The sequence below is a fragment of the Antechinus flavipes genome, chromosome 2, assembly GCF_016432865.1.
Source record: "Antechinus flavipes isolate AdamAnt ecotype Samford, QLD, Australia chromosome 2, AdamAnt_v2, whole genome shotgun sequence".
NCBI lineage: Eukaryota > Metazoa > Chordata > Mammalia > Dasyuromorphia > Dasyuridae > Antechinus > Antechinus flavipes.
The window spans coordinates 353,111,062-353,135,016 of NC_067399.1; the positions used below are offsets into that span (position 1 = coordinate 353,111,062).

General features: G+C 34.5%; 1 protein-coding gene across 1 annotated transcript in view; it reads left to right on the forward strand.

Annotated features, from left to right (window-relative positions):
* TTC6 (tetratricopeptide repeat domain 6) overlaps positions 1–23,955 on the forward strand; it is a 288,496-nt gene that overhangs the window by 48,955 nt on the left and 215,586 nt on the right. The window contains exons 3-5 of the mRNA XM_051978083.1: positions 1,069–2,109; positions 21,729–21,827; positions 23,291–23,497. Coding sequence (XP_051834043.1) covers positions 1,072–2,109; positions 21,729–21,827; positions 23,291–23,497 — 1,344 coding nt within the window. The 5' untranslated portion in view covers positions 1,069–1,071. The remainder of the gene's footprint in view (positions 1–1,068; positions 2,110–21,728; positions 21,828–23,290; positions 23,498–23,955) is intronic.

Genomic DNA, 23,955 nt, shown 5'->3' on the forward strand with positions numbered 1-23,955 from the left:
GTCTCCCAGCTTCATATATTTGGCATTGTCCCCACCTTATTATTCTCCCTCACCCCACAGTTGGCAAGTCATTTATATCATCCTCCCTAGAGCTGACCTAAGTATTTTTTTTTACAGTGAAGATCTGATCATGTTGCTCTATTGCTTAATAAAACTCCAATGCTTCCCAATTGCTTCTATGATCAAATATAAACTACTCTGCTTGGCTTTTAAAACAATTTATAACTTTGCTCCAAACTATTTTTCTAGCCTCATTATATGTTACATGTGAATTCACTCATTCTAGTCTTCCTATGCTACTTACACTGAGATACCACAGTGGATAGAGCACTAGGCCTGGAGTCAGGAAGATCTGAATTTAAATCCAGCCTTAGATTCTGGCTAGCTTGTGTGACTTTGGTCAAGTCACTTAATCTGTCTCAGTATCCACATCTGTAAAACAATAATAAAAGCACCTATCTTTCAAGGTTGTTGTGAAGATGTAAAATGTTTAGGATAATGCCTTCCATAAATATATGCTATATTAATATGCTTTTGAAGAAGAAAAGGGAATGTTTAAAAGTGAAAAGTTAATATGAACATGTTTAGAAAATAATTTTTTTTCTTTTCATTCTTAAATTGAATCTTATTAGTTTAGTGGAGAGAGATTTTAAGAAAACTTGCAGAAGTGCTTCAGCATTATCCTTCCTGAAAATTAATTCATTTATTCTTTATTATAGATTTATTTATTCTAATAATCTTGGACAAATAAAGAATAGGTGGGGGAGATGTTCTCTGTTGGGAAGTCATTTATGATTCAACTGCAAAATGAAATTTGGGGGCCCTTAAATTTTAGTGTATATCAAAAGAAACATAAGGGCAAGGAACACCCACTGAATTAATACTTCTTCCAGAGTCTGCCAAAGTCCTTGTGAAAGGTTCAGTATTGAGGTTCTTACATAATTATATGATGAAAACACTATACATTTAACAGAACACAAATACGTGCTTCAAAGAAAATTAGAAATTCTACCTTAATATGTTTTACATACATAAAAATGTTTTTTGTTTGTTTTGCTTATTTTACAGACCATGTATAACAAAATGTCTAGGGTGCCGAGGCATTTTGGACTAAGCTATAATGAAGAATTGAAGATGCTGAAGGAACTTGAGAAAGTTCGAAAACAAACTAGGGAAGATTTCCTTAAATTCAAGCTGGTGCAGAAATCGAAATCAAAGAGGAGTCTACTACCCTTTTCAACTCTACCAAGAGGTTTTAATAATTACTCTTCCCAGAGTTCAGAAAGTTCATACCAAACAATCGCTAAAGATAAGTTTGTTCCACCTGAATTGTACTTTTCTGTACCTCAAGACAAAGAAAAAGAAAGTCATGATCTCAGAAGGAAGATTCAAGGAAGTAAACTACCCTTCAAAAAGAGCAGAAAGATGACATCACTTGTTGATAGACCTGGACACCAGCCATTCTGTCTCAAAGAATTTTATTTGAAAAATACTGTTAACATTTATCAGCGTTCAAAGGAAAAACCAGTCATTGCCTCATTAGCAGGCACTTCTAAAAAAGCAATTTTATTTAAGCAGCCAGCCCCTCCTCACAAGTCTAGATACCGTCGAGTTATTCTTCGGAGAAGGTCGCCAATCCTTGAGTTCCCTTGTGCTTTGAGAAAAAGCACCAGAAAAAGTGAACCACCTTCTCTTCCAGAATCATATCATACTGGAGAAATCATAAGTAAGGAACCTATGACAAGTGAACAAGAAGCTGAAAAGATATCTCTGAGAAAAAGAAGATGGGTGGGACCTCGTAAAGAAGGTATTTCTTACAGTTTCCTGACTGAGAAGAAAAGGAAAAAAAGTCTCATCTCTAGCGTTGTAGTAGATGTCCAAATGCAGGAGTTGCCGGAGATAGAAATTCCGACTATAGAAAAGGAGGAACCCCAAGAAGAGGAGCCCGAAAAAAAAATACCCTCAATGCCTTTGTCAATGAAAGACGCCCCAAGGTCTATTGAGGAAATAATTGTCTCCCTTCAATCTGAACGCCAGTCGGCAGTGGACAAGATGATCAAAGAGCTCATAGAGAGTGTCCTTGGCCAAAACTACAACATTAAAATGGAAGTAAGTGAATCAGAAGAGTTACAGTTTTTATTGGATAAATATCACCACAGGGCAAATTGCATTTTTCTTTTCAGAGCCAACAGTGTAATAATACTGAAGTTAGGCAAGATACCAAAGAGTCACACACAACTCTTAAGTCTCAGGGTGCATTCATAGTTTTCCCAAGTGAAATAATTTTTAAAAGTTTGGTATCTAAACATATAATGCCATTTATAGCTTTCTCACCCAACCCCTTCACTTTTTGAAAGGGTGTATGGTTTTATTGAGAGTTCTGCAGTTTAAGGTGAGGCAGCTTGAATTTGTCACTTATCTTCCTCATGTGCCTCTTGCAAATTCCTAGAATATAGCTAAAATTTAGTTTTAATCTTGGTGATTAAAGGGAATCCCACACACATATACACAGTGGCAATGTTACAAAATCTTTGAAGTTTAAAGTTCTTCGATTTTAAAGTCTAGTACCATTAGTAATTTTGAGAAAGTATTTTGAAATTAAGAGGAAGTTACCTTATTTTATTGTTGTTCAGTCATTTCAGTCATGTCCTCTGTTATCTCATTTGGGATTTTCTTGAGAAAGATACTGGAATGGTTTGCCATTTCCTTTTCCAGCTCATTTTACAGATGAGGAAACCGAGGCAAAGAGCATTAAGTGAGTTACCTAATGTCACATGGCTGGGAAGTGTCTGAGGTCAGATTTGAATTTAGGAAAATGAGTCTTCTTGATTCCAAGCTTGAACACACCAATCCACTGTACTGCCTAACCCACAAATTACCTGATTAACATTGTTTTGATATGTTATATCTATGAGTTCTGTAATGCACAGTGAGTTGGGACTGATGGATAGGACAGTCCCTGGACAGGATTTGGAGGCGTGAGGTACAGATACAGGATACCAAACTATCCTCTTATAGGAATTTCACCCTCTTCATTGAAGATCTCCATTAGAAACTAGCTGCAACAGAAATTCACAACTCCTTAGCCACCTAAAAAGTACAAAGGGCAGTTGCCATCATTTAAGGAATTTAGGAACTGATTTTATTGTTCTATGCCCTTGTTTAACTATTGTTCATTGGATTTACTTTGAAATAGAGGGGGTGGGGAGGAGAGGGAAGTAGAGTGGAAATTGTAATGGTTAGGAAGAAGTATATAATTGGAATCTCTGTTGTAGCCCTTACAAGCTATATGACCTTGGGCAAGGTATTTAATATCTTTGACATTGAACTTTTTCATTTGTAAAATGGAGAAAATGCTTAACTCCCTCACAGGGTTGTTGAGAATGGAGGACTTTGTCAATTACAAAAGATCATAATAAATTTAATTAATTGTTATTGATATTATGGTGGTTGTTAGAATCTAAGTCTTAGGGCATAGCAAACATCAGTTTAGTAATTTAGATGAAGTATTAAATCTGATTAAGAGTTTACTTTATTTTTTCCATAAGAAATAATTATGATAAAACTAAGTGGATTTTTTTTTTAATGAAAGGTTTTTTTCTTTCAGATTGGAATAAAGTTCTCTCTGTGTGCATTATGTATATATGTACTCTCTAAAACCATATTCATCTATCTCAGTTGGTGGAAGGGAGTTTCTCACTGGACCCTCCCTTTACCTAAGAAATCAGCCCAGTAAGGAACTCACTTCATCAGTGGAGATAGATGGGTACTTTAAAATTTTTATCAAGTTTACTGGGGCCCTGATGTCAAAGAAGAACAAAGGTTCATATTCACAACCATGAACTTACACTACAATGTGTTTTGAAAAAAGTGAATAGTCATATTCAAGAAGATATAATTTAGAGGCCACAAAGTGGAGAGAACACTGAGTCTGGAATCAGGAAAACCTGAGTTTAATTCCAGCCTTAAGTACTTTATAGATAGGGAGTAGTTGGATGGAGTATTGAATAAGAATACCAGCCCTGAAGTCAGGAGGACCTGAGTTCAAATTTGAATTCGGACACCTGAATTCAAATTTGAATTCGGACACTTAACACTTAATTTACTAGTTTTGTGATCCTGGGCAAGTTACTTAACTCCCATTGCCTTGCAAAAAAATTATTTTAAAAAGTTATTTAATAGCTATCTATAAATGCTAGCTATTATCAGTAGTAGAATATAGATGATCCTGTAGAATCAAAACTGTGCTTCCTTTAGTATAAGTCCTTATTGGAAGAGACTAAAGGATGATGAGAATCAGAAGCTAGTTAGGAGTATGGAGGCAGGGAGCCTAAATTCCTGGAAATTTAGGACCTCAGTAGAAAGGAAGGAAGCACTAGGATGGAGATGTACATGCATTCCACTAGCAGCAGTCAACCAATTGTAAGTGAAAGACTCTGCTATCCTGTACTAAATGTAAACATGAGTGGTTGGCTATTAAGGAGAGAACGGCAGGGCAGAATATCTTGCTTTTCTAACTTTGACTAGTGAAGTTATCCCCTCTCTATTTCCTCCTTGATACTTCGCTGATGAGATACTGTTATTTACTAGTAAATCTTACATACTTGCTCTTTGTACTTTTAACATGAGTTTCATCTCCTGAAAAGAATAAACAGTTTTTCATTGTATTCTGAGCAATTGTTAAAGAAAACTTTAATTTTAACAAAGATCTCTCTAAATTGTGTTGGAGAAATTGTTTGTCTTCACAATGGATAAGGAGCTTGCTTCCAGGAGAGTTGTGATAATGTGGAATGGAAATGCTTTAGAAGAGACTATGAAGCATGGATGGGACATGGTTTCAATTGTCTAACCATATGCTAACTAAAGAAGAGGCTGAAGCATTCAAAAAGGCCATATAACTCCAGTTCCTCATAGAAGTCATTTGGTGACTTTTTTTTTTTTACTCATAACTTTTAACTTATCCACTAAGCTTACATTGCTTCTCACTTTTTGTCATTATTAAACAGAATTAATGATCTACTTAGCATAAATTGACCAAATTATTGCCAGTTAGTGTAGTCCCATTTTATGGGTAATCTTGGTTACATCATCAAGCATTTGTTTTCTTTGTATGATCTCAGAAGTAAGGATTCATTTATGAATTTTAAAATAAATTTTATGTAACTTGAATTTGAGTAGTGAGGAATATTAATTATTTCCTTCTTGTGACATTCAATTCATTAGTCAAACATGATAACCAGATTAAATATTGGTTTGTCATAAACAGATGTAGAATTAATTTTAATTGTGAAAAGGTTTTTTTTTCCTTAATTTTGGTTTTGTTTGTATGTGTGGCACATAGCCATAAACAGCCTAAAGCTGGATAATGATTGTCTTGGATGGTAACAATAAATATGGTTCTAAGGATTGGCAAGGACAGCTAGATGGAACAGTGGACAGAGGTCTGGAGTCAAGCAGATTCATCTTCCTGAGTTCAAATCCAGCCTCAAAAACTTACTAACAATGTAACTCTTGGTAAGCCACATAACACTACTTTCCTCAGTTCCTCATATGTGAAATGAGTTGGAGGACATGGCAAAGCACTCCAGTGTTTTTGCAGAGAGAACCCCAAATGGGACCACAATGGAGTCAACTCTGCCATGACTCAACAACAACAAGCATTGTGGGGGATAACTCTTTTAGTGGTAAAGCCAGATTTTGAAAACCAGACAATTAAAATTCTGTCTATTAAGTTTCCTACCAAATAAAAATAATGTATGCATGAAATGTACAATATTTAGTTGAGTAAGCTATATGACTTTGATTTTTGAATATTTCTTTGTACTTGACCAAATTTTCTCATCCCAGTACAAAGTGAAATTTCTTTATATCTTCATTCATATCTTAGATTTAGATGATTTGCAATGCCCTTGCTTTTCCCAGATTAGTGAATATTTAACATGAATTGTTATACTTGCTAATCTTGTTTTTAGTTAGGGTGACTCTGAATTCTTTGTAGTGATGATAATGATAAGGATGAATAATTATCTTATGAATGAATTCAAGATTGTTAAAATGGTCATTTATCTAATAGATGTTCCAAATATAACCTTTGATAGTTTTCTGACATAGAAAAATTTCTGGCTGGGATAAAATTCTTCTGAAAGTAATGGTATTTATTGTTCTATTAGAATCTATAGAATTAATGATCAGAAGAGGGCTTGTAAGTTTTAAAGAGAAAAGTGGTTTTCCTATCACGCTGGAGGGCAAAACTCAGGCTATGAGAAGTGTGCAGATTGGACTAAGGTACCTTTATTTGGGGTAGAAAGGAGACTCTCTGATGTCCTGTTGCTGTCCAGTGTAACTCAGAATTCCTAAGCATAAGTTATTGATTAGCCATAACCTCCATAGCATTGGGGCTACACGCATATTTCACCACTTTTGATTAGTTATTTAGAAATTGATGGCTGTTTAGTAGACTAAAAGACTATATATATATATATATATATATATATGTATATGACTCTACCTTACCAAAACTGAACATGTCCAGCAGTATTAAGTTAATGCTCTCAAGTTATCCTGATGGTGTGGGTATATATAGGCATACTGTATGAAGTGGGCTGACATCACTGGAATATTGTTCATATTCTTCCTGTCTGTCCAGATTAAAAAAATAAAAACAGAAAAATTTTATACAGCTGTGTCCAGATTAGTGAAAATATTAAATCCTGTGGTCATTTTATTCAAATTCCAATTACATATTTTCACTGGGCTGGAACCAATGACCATGTTTTACACAATCATAACTATTTGAACAGTACAAATTCAAATGCATAAGACTATTATAGAGATTTATTTTTCATATCATTTGGGACCAACAGAAGTTTGAAAGACTTGCTGCTTATACTTTCTGAGAATGTACTCTCAATTGGTAATATTGATCTTTGAATAAATTTTGGGACACTAAATCTGTTTTGTGTCCATTCTAACATTTTCTCTGCTTTCAAGTAATTCAAGTCTTCATATTATGCCTTCAGGAAAACTATATGTTCAGAAATTATATGTTTGGGTCAGAACCAACTGTTTCTTTGTATCATGCATTGGAACTGTTAAGAGTCTGGCACAACACTGTTTTGTATGATTCCAATTTCTACAATTTGTTTTCTAATAACAAAATACTATCTTGGAAATGAAGTTCTTTGAGAGTTAAAATCTTTGAGTTTTGTTATTTTGTATACCTTTTATGTTGTTGTTCCTATCACTAGTCACCTAAGGACAGCTAAAGAGAATTCATTCAATTTAATAAAGTCCATAGTCATTAATGGCACATTCTCCAGTACAAGTCCTAGACTCTTAACTGCATTTTTATGTAATAGAAGCCTGGATTCTCTTAAGTGTCACAAATTATCTGCCCTGCTTCTGTATATGTTACTATAACTTAGAACTTCCATGGTCTATGGATGGGTCCTTTTCAAGTATACTTGACCAAATCTAATAAGATGAAATTGAATGGGAATAGGGGTAAATATAAAGTTTTACTTTGGAGCTTTTAAAAAAAATCACAGAGCCAAGATGTCAAAGAGTAGAGATATCTTTGTCTGAGCTCTATCTGGTGTCCCTTAGATCATGCCTTTGAACTGCTTTTGGAGTGACAGAACCTATAAATATTTGGAGTGTAACGAATTTCCAGCTGAAATTTTGGAAGAACTTCAGAAAATGTCTGTTTCAATTAGCCCCTGGGGAGGTGGCATAGCACCGAGATCCAGAGCCATGTATCCAAGCACCAAGGAATCTACAAGGCAGCATTAGTTACTCTGTCCTGGTTACATGCCAGTTACAATTGGCAGATTAGCTATAAGACATCCAATGCAAATACAAAAAGCAAATATTGAGCCTCCAAACCCCAAAATAATCCAGAATTTGGCCACATTCACCTAGCACAGGAAGTCAGCAGCATTGGCCCAGAGCAGCCTAAAGCCACGGTTGCCTATAGAGGACGCTTAGGACAATCTCCCCTTTGCCATAAGAATCAATATCAACCGATTTTTAAAAATGAGCAAAAAAGCAAAAAGGACTCTGACTATAGATAGCTTTTTTTTTTTTTTTAAACCTCAAAACATGAGAATCCTAAAGGCAAATCATCTCCAGATGAAGCCCCAAAGGGTGATATAAGTTGGTCCCCTTCTCACAAGGCTCTCTTGGAAGAATTCAAAAAGGATCTTAAAAGAGAGTTAGAAGAAAAATGGGGAAAGGAAATGAAAACTTTGCAAGAGAGTTTGGAAAAGGAAACATAGAAATTATCTGAAGAAAACACCTTAAAAATAGATTGTGAAATGGAAAAATCATATAACGCCTTAAAAATAGATTTGATGAAATGAAAAAAGCACAAAATTCCTTATAAAATAGATTTGAAAAAGAAAACAACTTATTGAGAAACAGAATTTGTGAAGTGGAAAAAAAAAATCCAATGAACAAAACACCTCATTTAAAAGTTCAATTGGCCAAATGCAAAAGGAGATAAAAAAGCTAACTGAAGAAAATTACTCATCCAAAATTAGAATAGAACAAATGGAAGTGAATGACTCAATGAGACTTCAAGAATCAGTCATATAAAACCAAAAAAATGAAAAAAAAAAAAAAAGAAAAAAGAAAAAAATATCAAATATTTCATTGGAAAAAAAATTGATCTAGAAAATAAATCTAGGAAGATAATCTAAGAATTATTGTACTTCCTGAAAACCATGCTGTAAAAAAAAGCCTAGACATCATCTTTCAGGAAATTATCAAGGAAAATTAACCTGATATATTGGATTTCAGCTCCAATGAAAACCAAGAGTGTGGATACCTGAGACTATGTGGAAATTGTGCTTTTGCAGCCTTCATTTATTAATCTGAAATGTCTATCTTAAATATACCATTACAACATTAGTTACCTTCAGTTAACATCATTATCCCTCTAGGGTTAATGTACATTCCATACTTTGAGATTTCAGTATCCATCCCAATCATCAATATCAAGCTACTTATCAACATAGAATTGTGATGGGCCTAGTTTTGAGGCCCATCAACATCAATAGAATTGTAAATAGCTGCAATGTTTTATCAATACCAAACTACTTGTTGAAACAGAGTAGTAAATAGCAGAAATTATCATACTGATGCATTTACCTTAAGTATGTATTTAATTCATTGTTGAGAGGTAAATAATATACTTAAAAAACCTTGTTTCTATTGCATGCATTCTCCATCAAGATTTTTACCCTATATGTCTGTACAATAATTAGAAAGATGGTGAGCCAAAAATTTGAATCGCTTTGCCCTCATGGACCCATTCAATCCTGGCCCTCTACATTGAAGTCCTAGAACGAGAGGATAAAGTAGCCATTGAAAGAATTCATCGATCACCTCCTAAAAGAGACCACAAAATGAAAACTCCAGGAACATCAAAGCTACATTTCAAAATTATCAGATCAAGCAGAAAATATTGCAAGCAGCCACAAAGAAACAATTCAAATATTGAGGAACCACAATCAGTATTATCCAGGATCTCACAGCTTCCATTTTAAAGTATTGAAAGACCTGGAATAATCTGATGTTCTAAAAGGCAAAGGAATTTGAATTGCAACCAAGAATCATCTTTCAGGGGAAAAGATCTACATTCAATGAAACAGGTGAATTTCATTCATTTCTGATGAAAAAACTAGAGCTGAACAGAAAATTTGATCTTCAAATACAGGACTCAAGGGAAGCATAAAAAGGTAGAAAGGAAAGAAAAAAATAACTTTCTTCTAAAAGTTAAAAAGCTTATATCCCTATAGAGAAAGATGATATGTTTAGAGTTCTGTATCTCTGTTGTGTGTATACTTAGAGGGTATAGGTATAATTTGATTTTATTGTAATGATATTAAAAAAAAAAAACAACTAGAAGAGGAAAGGGAATTCTACTGGAAGAAAAGGAAAGCGGGGTAAATTACATCTCATGGAGAGGTGAAAAAGACCTATTATAATTAAGGGAAAGAAGGAAAGGGGATGAGCATTGTGTGAATCTTAGTCTCATCAGATTTGGCTCAAAGAGAGAATATCAGACATTTTTAGCTTCACAGAGAAATTTGTATCAAATTGCTATTCTCAAAAATGAAAAGTGAGAACTTTCTACCAATGAAGAGAAAATTAGAGCAATAATTAGAAGTTATTTTGTCCAAATATATGTCAATAAATCTGATAATCTAAGTGAAATGGAGGAATATTTACAAAAACATAGAGATTTTCAGATTAACAGAAGAGGAAATAAATGACTGAAATAGTCCCATTTTAGAAAAAGAAATGGAACAAGCTATTAATCAACATCCCCTCAAAAATCTCCATAGCCAGATGCATTTACATGTGAATTCTACTAAACATTTAAAGAACATTAATTCCAATACTATGCAAAATATTTGGAAAAATAGGGAAAGGAGTCCTATCAAATTCCTTTTATAACACAGATATGGTGCTGATCCAGTTAGAGTCAAAATAGAGAAAGAAAATTATAGACCAGTTTCTCTGATGAATATTGATGCAATAATCTTAAATAAAATATTAGCAAAAATATTACAGCAAGTTATCCTCAGGATAATACACCATGACCAATTACAATTTATACCAAGAATTCAAGACTGGTTCAATATTAGGAAAACTATTAGCATAATTGACTATATCAATAACCAAACTAACAAAAACCATATGATCATCTCAATAGATGCAGAAAAAGTGTTTGACAAAATCCAGCACTCATTCCTATTAAAAACATTAGAGAGTTTAGAAACAAATGGGATTTTCTTTAAAATGATCAGGAGCATCTATTTAAAACCATCAGCAAGCATCATATGTAATGGGGATAAACATTCCCAGTAAGATCAAGGGTGAAACAAGGTTGCCCATTATCACCTTACTGTTCAATATTGTGTTATAATTGTTATTTTTAGGAATAAGAGAAGAAAAAGAGATTAAAGAAATTAGAGTAAGTAATGAGGAAACCAAATTATCACTCTTTGCATATGATATGATGGTATACTTAGAGAATCCTAAAGAATCAACTAAAAAGCAATTAGAAACAATCCACAACTTTAGCAAAGTTGCAGGATACAAAATAAATCCACAGAAATCATCAGCATTTTTATATATTACCAACAAAGTCCAGCAGCCAGTGATACAAAGAGAAATTCCACTTAAAATAACTGTAGATGATATAAAATATTTGAGAATTTACCTGTCAAGGCAAAGTCAGGGGACTATATGAACACAATTACAAAACACTTTCCACACAAATTGATCTAATCGGGAAAATATAATAAAAATGACAGTACTACCTAAATTAAACTACTTATTCAGTACCATGTCAATCAAACTCCCAAGAAATTACAGAGCTAGAAAAGATAATGACAAAGTTAATCTGGAAGAACAAAAAGTCAAGAATTTAAAGAGAATTGATGAAAAAAAATGCAAATGAAGGTGGCCTAGTGGTACCAGACCTAAAACTATATTATAAAGCAGTGGTCATCAAAACTATTTGGTAATGGCTAAGAAATAGAATGGTCAATCAGTGGAATAAGTAGGTGTTCAGCACAAAATAATTTGACTACTGTAATCTAGTGTTTGACAAACCCAAAATTTCAGGCTTGGGGATAAAAACTCACTTTGACAAAAACTGCTGGGAAAATTCAAAATTAGTATGCAGAAACTTGGCATTTACCAACACCTAACAACCTATGCCAAAATAAGGTCAAAATGAGACATAGTATTATTATAAACAAATTAGAAGAACAAAGGATAATTTACCTCTCAGATCTGTGGAGAAGGAAGAACTTGGTGGCCAAAGAAGAACTGGAGTACATTATTGAATACAAAATGGATAATTTTGCTTATATTAAGTTAAAAATTTTTTTTTCTACAAATGAAAGCAATGCAGACAAGATTAGAAGGGAAGTAATAAACTGGGGAAAAAATTTTACATTCAAGGATTCTGGTAAAGGCCTCATTTCTAAAATATATAGAGAATTGACTTAAATTTACAAGAATTCAAGCCATTCTCTTAATTGATAATGGTCAAAGAATAAGAAGACAATTTTCAGATGAAGAAATTAAAACCATTTGTAGTCACATAAAAAGATGCAGTATTGATCAGAGAAATGCAAATTAAGATAACTCTGAGGTACCACTACATGCCTGTCAGATTGGCTAAGATGACAGGAAAAGATAATGACGAATGTTGGAGGGATGTGGAATAACTGGGACACTATACATTGTTGGTGAAGTTATGAACTGATGCAACCATGCTGAAGAGCACTTTGGAACTATGCTCAAAGAGCTATCAAACTGTGCATATCTCAAAAAGATAATAAAGAAATCTACATGTGCAAAAAATGTTTGTGGCAGTCTTTTTTTGTAGTGGAAAGAAATTGGAAACTGAGTGGATGCCCATCAGTTGGAAAATGACTGAATAAGTTATGGTATGTGAATGTTATGGAATATTATTGTTCTGTAAGAAATGACCAATAGGATGATTTCAGAGATGCCTGGAGAGACTTATATGAACTGATGGTAAGTGAAATTAGCAGAACCAGATCATTTTACATGGCAGCAGCAGCATTATACAATGATTAATTCTGATGGACATAGCTCTCTTCACCAATGAGATGATTCAGGCCAGTTCCAATGATCTTGTGATTTGCACCCAGACAAAGGAGTTATGTGGACTGCTTGCTTGCATTTTGTTTTCTTTCTCATTTTTTTTTCCTTTTTGATCTCATTTTTCTTGTGCAGCATTATATTTGTGGAAACATGTATAGAAGAATTGCACGTTTAACATATATTGGATTACTTGTCATCTAGGGGAGAGGATGAGTAGAAAGGAGGAAAAATATTTGGAACACAAGGTTTTTCAAGGGTGAATATTGGAAATTATCCATGTATATATTTTGAAAATAAAAAGCTTTAATTTTTCTTAAATCACCATCTGAAATACCAGTTGTGAAAGACATGATTAAATAACAATTCATCAGGAAAAAAAAAAATCTATTTTTTTAATGATAGATAAATTCAATCTAATAAGTTTAAAAATATAGTAGTAATACTGATGCAGTATTAGACTGCATTGATTCATAATTTCTGGAACTAGGGAATTTATAGTCTTACCAAACCCTAGCCCTTGTGTCTTGAATATTATTTGCAGTTTTTTGTTAAATTTTCAGGACATAATTAGATTGAGAGTTTCCCAAGGACAGTAATCACATTGGTAAGATGTTAAGTCCAAACAAGCTCCCTGGAGGTCTCAGGATCAGCCAGAGTCAGGATAAGTAAAAATCCTTGGTCTTTAGAGGGAGAAGTTAAAGAAGCAGGCAAACTGCAAGGAATTTTGCCAAACATCTCTTCTTGATTCTGGAGTCCAGAATTTCCACCTTTCTCCTCCTCGTCCTGCCACCAATTGAGTTTTTGGCCTCTGTCACCTTACCTTCTAATCCTTGCCTGCGATTATCTTAACCTCAAATGTTGAGCCAGCACCAAACAGTGAGAAGGGCCATTTTTCCAAACATGCTAATAGAGTCATTGAGAAATAGGTAATTAGCTTTAAGTGCTCGGATATCTGAAATAGAAGATCTCCCCCTTACCTGAAATTAAACATTTACAGCTTAAGACCTTAGAGTAGCCAGCCCTAAGTTATATCAGTCCTAACAGTCAGGAACGGCTGAGGGTTTGCAACCAGGGAGGTTGAGGCAGAAAAGTTCAGGTAACCTGAAGTAGAATAATTTAGGGAAACTGAGGCAGGACAATTTGAGGAAACTGAGGCAGAATAATTTAGGGAAACTGAAACAGAAAATTAAAGGAAACGGTGGCATAACCATGTTTAGCCTTAAAAGGATGGAAGAGTTAGAGAGGTATAATAGTTGTTTTCAAGTATTTTAAGGGAAGGATTATACTTAATCTATTTGGACCCAGAAAACAGAACTAGAAATAATGGGTAGCAGTTACTAAAAAAGGTCAATTTAAATTCGTGTTAAGATAAATTTTTTAACAATGAAATCTAAAAGTACTACAGGATGCTTTGAGAGGCAGTAGGTAGCTCTTTTCCATTTGTAGGCTATTTGTAAACAAGCTGGAAGATGCTTATTCAAGTATGGACTGAATTCGAATGAACTTTGAGATTCCTTAAAACTTTAAGATTCTGTGTGATTTAATAGTAAAAGTCACTGATGATACCTAATTAAGATGCCTCTTATTGAAGTGTGAGAAATGAGGGTTGAGGGATCCCCTAACAGCCATGGGATCCTGCCAGTCCGCAGGCTTTGTGAAAAAATTCACAAATTCCAATGAATAGAGGCTCAAGGTTTGTGGCAAGAATGTCTTTATTACACTAAGAAAACAACTTTCTTAGTAGGTTCCTATTAGAACTTTTGCAAAAGTGAGTTTACACTGAAAAGCAAATTCAGCAGGCATTCCTGATTTTGGCCCAGAACTGGGGAACCTTTCAATAAAGAGTTGACCATGCCCCTGGCATGATCTCCAATTGAATAGGAGAGTACTATCTGGGAATTTTCCCTATGAATAGGAGGGTGGGACCCCCTCCTAGAGGCTGGGAGGGTTTTAAGACTCAGGATTACCCTTCCCCCAAAGATTAAAGGGGACACAGTCTACATCAGGGCTTTTTCTACCCTTTCTTCTCAAAGATCAGGGGGACAGTTTACATCACTCTGATTTATTATAGCAATAATACTGCTGCTTATAGTAATAAAAATACTCCTGGGGCAGCAATAAAGATTTCATCAAAATGATCGCTTTTCTTCTTTCCCTATGCTTCTTTTCCTCCGTTTATTTTTGTCATTACAATAGCTAGTATTTGGTTCTGGTCTGTTTGAGAGATGGTAAAAATTCTGAAATACATATTTTTTTAGTTTTGATATTGAAGAAAAAGTAACAGGACAAGTTTTCATTTTGAAATTGGATAGTAAGAGAATTCAGTTTTGATTATATAATCTGAGGAGTTTTCAGGTTTAATGTTCATACATTTCATACATTTGTCTTCAGATGTGTCATTTCCAGATATAGAATAAGAAAAACTACCTTTACCTAAGGCCTTTTATGTACCCTTAAATAACAATTTTCTTTGGCAAATTTGGAGTGTTGTATTTCTAAATGCCTGTCTTCTGTCTCAAGTCTTTCTGGACGAATCTCTTACTGTCTTATAGTCTACAGACTCTACACCGTTTTACTTATCACTTCCTTACAATAATACCTTGTATTGTTTGCTAATTATTTGGTTGTTAATTTTGTTTTCCATAACTAGACTTGAACAATCTTGGGAACAGAATCTTTTCTTAATTTCTCTTAAAAGAACACTATAATAAAATAGTCTAAATAATGAACCAAACTTTTAGATTAATAAAGAATATTATATTTGGCACAGTAACTCTTATAACCTAATATGTATGAGACATCTGAAATGTATATGTCATTGAAAAAAAGAAATTTGGGTTTGTGTTATATCTTCTTTAGTAAAAATGCTTAATGGCCATAAAAATGCTTAATATTCTGAATTGATCACTGTATTATTATACAATTTGTGTGTGATTAGATTTAATATTATGACAATGGAATTTACTTTTAGCATTGTAATTGACTTAGTTTGAACAAATCCTTCATTAATTTTATCTAAAAGCACAACATAGTTTTTTGAGCTCTCCAGGAGGTGCCTTCTAATGATTATAAAAATGGAAGTATTGACAAAAGAACAATTGTTATATAAATAGCTTATTCATAGTGAAATTGTTTCCTGAAAAAGGACTGAGCAGCAGAACTTTTCTTATTTGTACAGCACTTGGAATATATATTGGACAAGCACATTTGGATATGCAAAAGTCACAGTAACTTGTTTGCAGTTTGAATTGGTATGCCAGTCATTCAAAATATATTTCCATTCAACTTATTTTATTTCAGAAGCGACTTTTATCCCATTTTGTGTCCCAGAAAAGGCATGGGGGAGGAATCCGGGAGATAGGGAGAGGCATCTTGATAAGGTGGTATCTCACATTCTGTAACTTGGGATGGGGAGAAGCATTCTGATATCCTAAAACATAAGATCTTTTATCCTTATCAAATATTCTGATAAAGAGGGAAGAGAGGTTTTGCAGGACTGAGCTTTTGGGAAGCAGGGAAACTGAGTCAGACTGGGTCAGCATAATTATGGAAACTGAGAACTGTGGAATAACAGTATTATTACAACTTTGTTGTCTAGAGGCCTTTGAGACAAAAACATCTGCATAGTCATTGATCTTCCCTATTTTATAGTATACTCTGATTTTGTTCACAGTAGGCTAGTGCTGCTTCCTAACTCTGGAATATAATGTTTAACTTAGTGTTATTCAAAATATGTTTAACTGATTGTTGTTGGTCTACACCTGGAATTTTGCATATATATATATATACTTTGAACTTTTCAATGGCAGTTTTGCTATTAGTTTGGCAAATGCTAAAAAATACAATTGGTTCTAGTGAGCATAACTTTCCTGGTACAAGCAACTTCTTACCTCTCAGGACAGTATTTACTTGACTGATGAAAGACTTTCTTAAGAGTCAAGATTTTGGAAGAAGGCTGTTCTGGCAACTCTTGAAAGATAATAGGCATGTTTTATCTGTTCTCAGCTAGGGGGAAGGGTCTCTTATCAGTTTCTAACCCCTTTCACACCCAAATGGAATTTACATGCATAACAGCATATAGCAGTACAGGTGCTACACAAGTATAGCAAGAAAGTATGTAAAATAGATATATGCATTCTTTTTCTTGCAAACTGACTTCTATAGGCTTTTAGGGTTTGCCTGCTGGAACTTAAAAGAAAAGAGATGCAAATCATGGGATTTCTCAAGAAAGTCATTTGTAAAAACAATTACTTGTTTAGAACCTATAAAATAACTCATCTTTGCCTCCTTATTCAAATATTAACTTCATTATCAATTAGACATTAAGGGGTAGTATATACTGACATGTTATTGATATGAAAAAAAGACAACGTCTGTTTTGCAATGATTAATGTCATTTTGCAACTTGTGTGCGTCAGAAATCATCTAATAAAAAAAGCTGGAGAGATCACTAGAAGCAAAGGATAGTTTATTATGTTCTAGTGAGAATCGGGTGCCCTACCCATCAAGCAGACAATCAAAGGGAGGAGGCACCGTAGGGGGCAGGATCAACACTTTTAATCCCTAATGCAAATACCCCCTCCCACCACTGACCCTCATCCTTATTGGCTGAGGATCTTACATTCTAAATGCAGAAACTACCCAAGAAATTGAACCTGACCAATAAGTACATAGTTGCCCATATTTGACCTAAACAGAAAGATACTAATGTCATAGGAGGATAACAAGAGGATTTAAGTATGCCCTTAGGAGGATAGCAGGGAGGGGAGTTAAGTATGCCCTTGACTTAATGCTTAAAGTCCTTCAGGCCTACTCAAACTTTGAAATAGATGAAGCCTTACTCGATTTTCACAACTGTCTTGAAAGATCTCACCTTATCTCGCAGGTGACTATGCTTCACATACTATGTTCACAACTATGACAACATGTGGTAACAAATACTCCCTTAAAATTAGAGGATCCTCCCTAGTTAACAAAATATTAACAAAAGTTTTGTACCAAAAAAACAGCAATGCTATTCTTATAATAAGACTTTTAAAAAATGTAAGTTTGAAAGCAGGGACTAATATTCAGTACAGTTAACCATTCAAATTCCTGACCTCAATTATCTCATTTGAAAAAATGAATAGGTTAACCTAATTGACCTCTAATTTTCTTTCTGGTACTATATTGTTGAGGTCTAGATTTGGGGGGGGTACCTAAATGAAATTAGGGTTTAGTTGAGGTCTAGTGGCAGGTTTGGGGTACAGGGAGTCAAGCAAAGCTCCCCTTCAACCCCCTTGGTTTCAGCGTAAGGATATGGCGGTAAATGGGTTGATATGGCGATAAATGGGTCTAGTAGCGAGGCAAGTCCCCAATAAAAGCATTTATTGGCCCCAGAGCTAGACTGATAAAAGAGATTTATTATTGGGTAAGCAAGGTTAAAGTATAGACGAAGGTAGAGATAAGGAGGAGACCGAACAGAGGGTCAAGTAGACAGAGGGTCTTCACGTGGCTAGCATGTTTGGAATCTCTGCAAAGAGAGGGTGATCCCAGTGTCTCCCTTTTATAATGGGAGATTTAGCTCAAGGGGCTTTTGGGTGTAGCTCCAAAGTTGGCTCAGATCCGGGTGGGGCTGGGACAGGTCAGATCTTCTATTGGAATTCAAAGGGACCCGGATTTGTGAGTTAAAGGGTAATTTACATTATTAACTAGGAGATGGTGGGAATCTAGAAGGGAATCTTTCCCACATCAATATGATTTGGAAATTTGGAATCAGAGGACCTAGATTTGATCTCAGTTATATCAATTGTCTTACTTATTATTAATTATCACCATAGCCAAGTCACTTCTAACTGGGCCTTAGTTTCTTCATCTGAAAATGAGGGGGTTGGCCTAGGTGAGTTTTTTTCCTAATTAAATGCTGTGCTAGGTGCTACTATTGTATGCTGCTTTTTGGATGAACGTTAAAAACAGCCCCACCTATCTATAAACCACTTTATCTGATTCCCTGGGGTGGTCTCTCACTGAGGCAGGGTTGAAGGAAAATTTTCTCCTTCAAGGATTTTTAAGAGTTTCGTGGGTCTTCTCTTCAGTAGCTCTCCCTTTCCTTCCCCTTCCCTTTTCTTTTGTCTTTTTACATTTTCATTAAAGAGTTTTCATTTAGAGAGTCTGGGGAATTACTCTATTCCTTACTAGAGGTGAAAAAAATTTATTTTAGGAAAGAAAGATGGCCAAGACAAAAAAGGTGGAGCCAGAAAACAGGGTGTATAAGAAGAGAGACAAGGTCAGGTTAGCTAAATTGCCAAGTAGAAGCAGGAAAATCAAAGCTCCATGAGCCTGGAAACATAGGTTGGGGTCAAATTATATATGACTGTAATGCCGGAGAAACTGAGGCAGGAGAGAGATTAGAGAGTTTTTAATATTTTATTAATGGGAGAGTAAGATTGACTGGACAGGACTCATGTCTCAGATTATCCAGTCAGACAGAGATAAGTATACTGGGACCAAGGAATCCATATTGGTCCCAGGGCTGGAGGACCCAAAGAATCCAGCGTCCAGCATACAGCTGCCAGATGCCATTCTCCAGCAATGAATGAAGGAACCCCAACTTCTTAAATACCTTTTTGGAGACAAAGAAGAAAGGGAGGGAAAGTTTTTTTATCAGGGAGGGGAAGCCATAAAACCTAAAAATTCCAGAGACAAAGAAGTAAAGATATCATGGGTTGGTCTTGGAATATTCTAAAGGAATATTGTAAATCCCTAAAAGAGTCAGGAGATCTACTCTTTTATCTTGCTAATTCATAACCCGAGAGCGAATAATCCTTAGTTTTACTGGGTCAGAGACAGAACAGTTAAGGTAACTGAGACAGGGAAACTGAGTCAGGACAGTTAAAGAAAACTGTGGCATAACATGACTTTAAAAGAGAAAACAGTATGAAAAAATAATCAAATATATTGACAATCTTACAGTTTTTACATCTTAAAAAAAACCTTTTAACATATAATATGCATATGTTATTTTTCCCCAGCTGATTTATCTCTTCCTCTAAGAGATTTTTATTAAAAGCAGAGAGAGGGAAATTATATGTGTCCTGTCTAGCTCCTGTGATGTATAAAAAGTTCAGAAGACAGAGTTTGTGAGTTGTTAATCATTTTATTAATCGTGCTAGCATATAAGTAGTAAAAAAAAAAAAAATCAGTGACATTCTTATATGACAAAGACCCATCATGTAATTCACTCAAGGCTTATATGCCCTTGAAAGAATAAGTATCCGAGTGGTAGAAATCCACTCTTGGTTGGTTAACAGGTAATGAGAAAGAAAATGAATATTATTATATTTGTTGTTATTAAATAATAATTATTATTATAATGAGAAATGAAACTATTCTAATGAGGTCCTATGGGACCTCTTGACTTTGATCTAGTCATTGATTTCTAAATAACCCCCAACCTTGGGCAATCAAATCAAAGAATTTTTCCCCATTCAAACCTGAGTAGAATACAATGAACTTTTCAATCAAGATGGCGTCTGAAGAAGATTGAGAAGAAAGTGAATTCATCATCTGCAAGATTTTTAAGATGTTGTCTAGGCCTAGTAGATAATAAGGCTTCAGAGAGGGATAAATTCTGAATCTCCCTGATATTAACAAGTAATTATTCAATAATCATTTCTTTCAGCTCATAAGAATGATCTATAACAATGGATGTAAACTATAAAGAAAAATATTTTGGTTTGATATATGAAAAACCTTTACCATTCTAGCTCCTCCCCCCTCTTTGCTCCTCATCCCAGTCAGAAATAAACTGGGATATCTTAGAAGCAATTGACTTCTCACTAACTAACATCAAGTCAAACTGAATGAACATCCATTTGTTAGACATGATGTGATAGGTATTCTTATTTAGATATGAGTTAGTCTATGTGGCATCTGAGATTCCTTTTCATTCTGAGATTTTTATTCAGTGAAGAAAAAAACAATCTATGAAAAATATAGCTAATGAAGAATGGGAAAATATGTTGGACTTAATAAAACACAATTGGCAAAAAAAGTACATGAATTATGATCAGAATGGCAAATAAAGGATCAAAGGATTTAAAACTGAAAGGTGCCTTAGAATTTCAATAATCTTTTAAATATTTGAGAAAATTCTTAATCGTCCACAATATTAGTGCTGATAATTGAAATGCCTTAGATTGTTTTGATTAAAGGTTATTGTGCCATTGAAATCCTGTACTATCACCTTCTGAAGTTTGCATTATGCATACCCTTAGTGATACAAGGTCTCAGAAAATAAAATTCAGGTTATCCTTTCGCAGCTTTGCTAAAAACATCAAAAACTTATTTTATCAACCTATACTTAGCAGAAAAAACAAAACATAAGAAGCAGCTTAGGCAAGGACATAGTCTCATTGTCATGTGTTTGTAGCCGCCATATCTGAAGAAGGAAGAGAGAATGGAGAGAATCTCCTTTTCTTTTCAAGAAATAGAAGAAAGAATTGGCATAGTCCCCACTGACACACTGAAAAAAGAGGTAAAGATAGATCAACAGAGACAGTGTCAGAGATAGGGAAATATACAGAGTCTTATCTATAAGACAGAAATAAAGATGTGTGTGTGAGAGATACACATGATGATGTGGGGCTTCTTATTAGGTATAAGTCTATATGGCCTCTTAAGATTCCTTTTCACTCTGAGATTTTTATTCAGTGAAGAAAAAACCAATCTATGAAAAACATAGCTATGTTATGAATGAATGAATGAAGAATGGGACAGAAATTTGTGAACTCCCTATAAAGAAAGGAGTTTAATGCTCTCCCCTTCAGTCCTCCAGAGAGGAGAAGCAGCTATAAGGGTGAGTTGAGAAGGTGTAGAGTGTCCAAACCAGAGTCTTTCTATATGGTGATGAAATTTCTTTTAGGTAATCAGTTTATCTTTATAATTCATAAACAATCTTAAATACTATAAATTTGAAATCCATTAATAATATTTTACTTGTATGTGCTGTATTTTCCATTATAGTACAAATTGATTGATTCTTTGTTCCACAGAATTCCCCTTAATGTTTTAAATATCTTTCATTTTGTTCCTTGAAGGAGGTATCTTTAATTACGAAGTATCAAGAAAAGGATGAAGCAGCAGCAGCAGTAACAGAAGAGTCAGAAGACAAAGAAAGTACTGCAGAACGTCTAGTGGTAAAATTTGTGATCTTCATTTTTTTCCCTTTCTAGAAGCATTCTTGTATTAGATTCAAGCAGTTGTAACATTTCATATTTGTGAAATCAGATTTAAATATTTTTGTGCCTTAGGCAGTAGCACTGAACAACACAATTACAAATCATGTTCAAAATTCATGATGTGAAAGGGATGTAAAAAATGATCAATTCACAAACATTGAGTTCCTATTATGTGTTAGCCTGTAAGGATCCAAAAAATCAAATAATTCCTCAACTCAAGAAAATTTTATTCATCATGGGAAACAATTTATACTTATAAAAAATAAGATAGGAAAGAAGGCCACTAAAAGCTGGAGGATCTACCATGATCATCTTGAAGGAAGTGAGGGATCTTATGAAGCAGAAATGAAGAGAGTGGGTATTTCGGGTATAAGGCTGTTGAGTAGAGTAGCCTATGTGAGGAAGAGAGAGTGGTTTGGCTGAATCTGAGAATGGAGAAAAAGGAGAACAATGAATAATGAGGAGCAATGTTTAATTGTCCTGTCTAGTATTAGCTTCTTCTAATGTTGTCGAAGACATTGAAAGTGCCATATAAACTACCATAATGCTCTTACCCCTATTAATCTCCAAAGAACAGTTTCTGCTCTATCTTCTCTGCCCCAGAGCTTCTGGTTCATCTCCCTATCTTTAGTTGGGAACTAATTGCTCAGGCAACAAATTAGGAATCAAATCAATTAATGTGTATGTTGACAATAGTGATTATGTAGCCCAAAAGTCAAGTAGCTCAATCTCCTTGTTCTACAGATGAAGAAACTATGGCTGAGGGATAAGTATCCCTCACACTAGCACAGTGGATAGATCACCATCCTGAAGTCAGGAGGACCTGAGTTCAAATTTGGCCTCAGACACTTAACACTTCCTAGCTGTGTAACCCTGGGCAAGTCACTTAACCCCAAATTGCCTCAGGAAAAAAAAAAGAAACTGTGGCAGAGAGAGAGCAACCTTGTGATTTGCCCAGTATTACATAGATAGCAAGTAACAAGGCCAGGATTTGAATCCAAATCCAGCACTCTTTTTGAGATATAACACTTTTACAACACCCAAAGGTTGCCAAATGCTTGTTATGTGGGGGAGGTCAGTATTAAGCTGAATTCATTAGACTCTAGATGTAATAACTTGAGCAAGAACAAACACTACGATTAAGATTGCAAAGTTCACTTGCATGCCCTTATTTTTAAGCCACTTTTGACTTTTCCTAACTTTTTACGAAGTTTAACTTTCTTTGTTCAGTTTCAAGACATTATAATTCAGTGGTGATTTTCTTATGAAGAATTAAGAAGTTGCATGATTTACAATGTTAGGGAAGGCAAAGAAGCCAAGCGCGCGCGCGCGCGTGTGTGTGTGTGTGTGTGTGTGTGTGTGTGTGTGTGTGTGTCTGTGTCTGTGTTTATATATATTTATTTATTTATTTTCCCCTCTAGCCACCAGAGAAAATTGAAAGAATGGCTGAAGATGAGATAAGTTCTCTACAAACTGACTATGAACTTGATGTAGAAGAGCCAAAAGCTGAGCGAGAACATGTGGAACTTCTTCAGACTGTTTTAGATACCAAGATTCTGAGTGAACTACCTACACTATTGGATACTACACAGAATAAATTACCAAAATGGATACCTGGTCCTTTCAAGGTAAAAAATCAGTATTTTCTTTCATAATAGGAACTGACTTTTGCCTTTCCTTGTATTCCCAGTGCTTAGCAGAGGCAAAATAAACTTCATTTGCATTAATCCATAACATATGCCTATGACTGTGAAAAAGACAATGTCATTACTAATGAAAGTCTTGTCAGGCAGAGTACTTACTTTATCTCCTGGTAAGTGATAATTCCATAGGCATATAAATTTGTAAATGTTACTTGACTTTATGTTAAGGTGCTAAAAATTGTGCTCTGAAATTAAATCAATAATTTTATCAGTTTTCAGAGATTCAAAACAATTTGAAATTTGAAAATTTAAAGCAATTTACTTCACTATTTTTAAAAATGACATTTTTCCTCCTCAAAATATTTTTATTATACCTATGATTTTGAGGATTTAGGTGAGGAATTTTCTCTATGCAAATTAGCAACTACTTTGCAATTTACAGT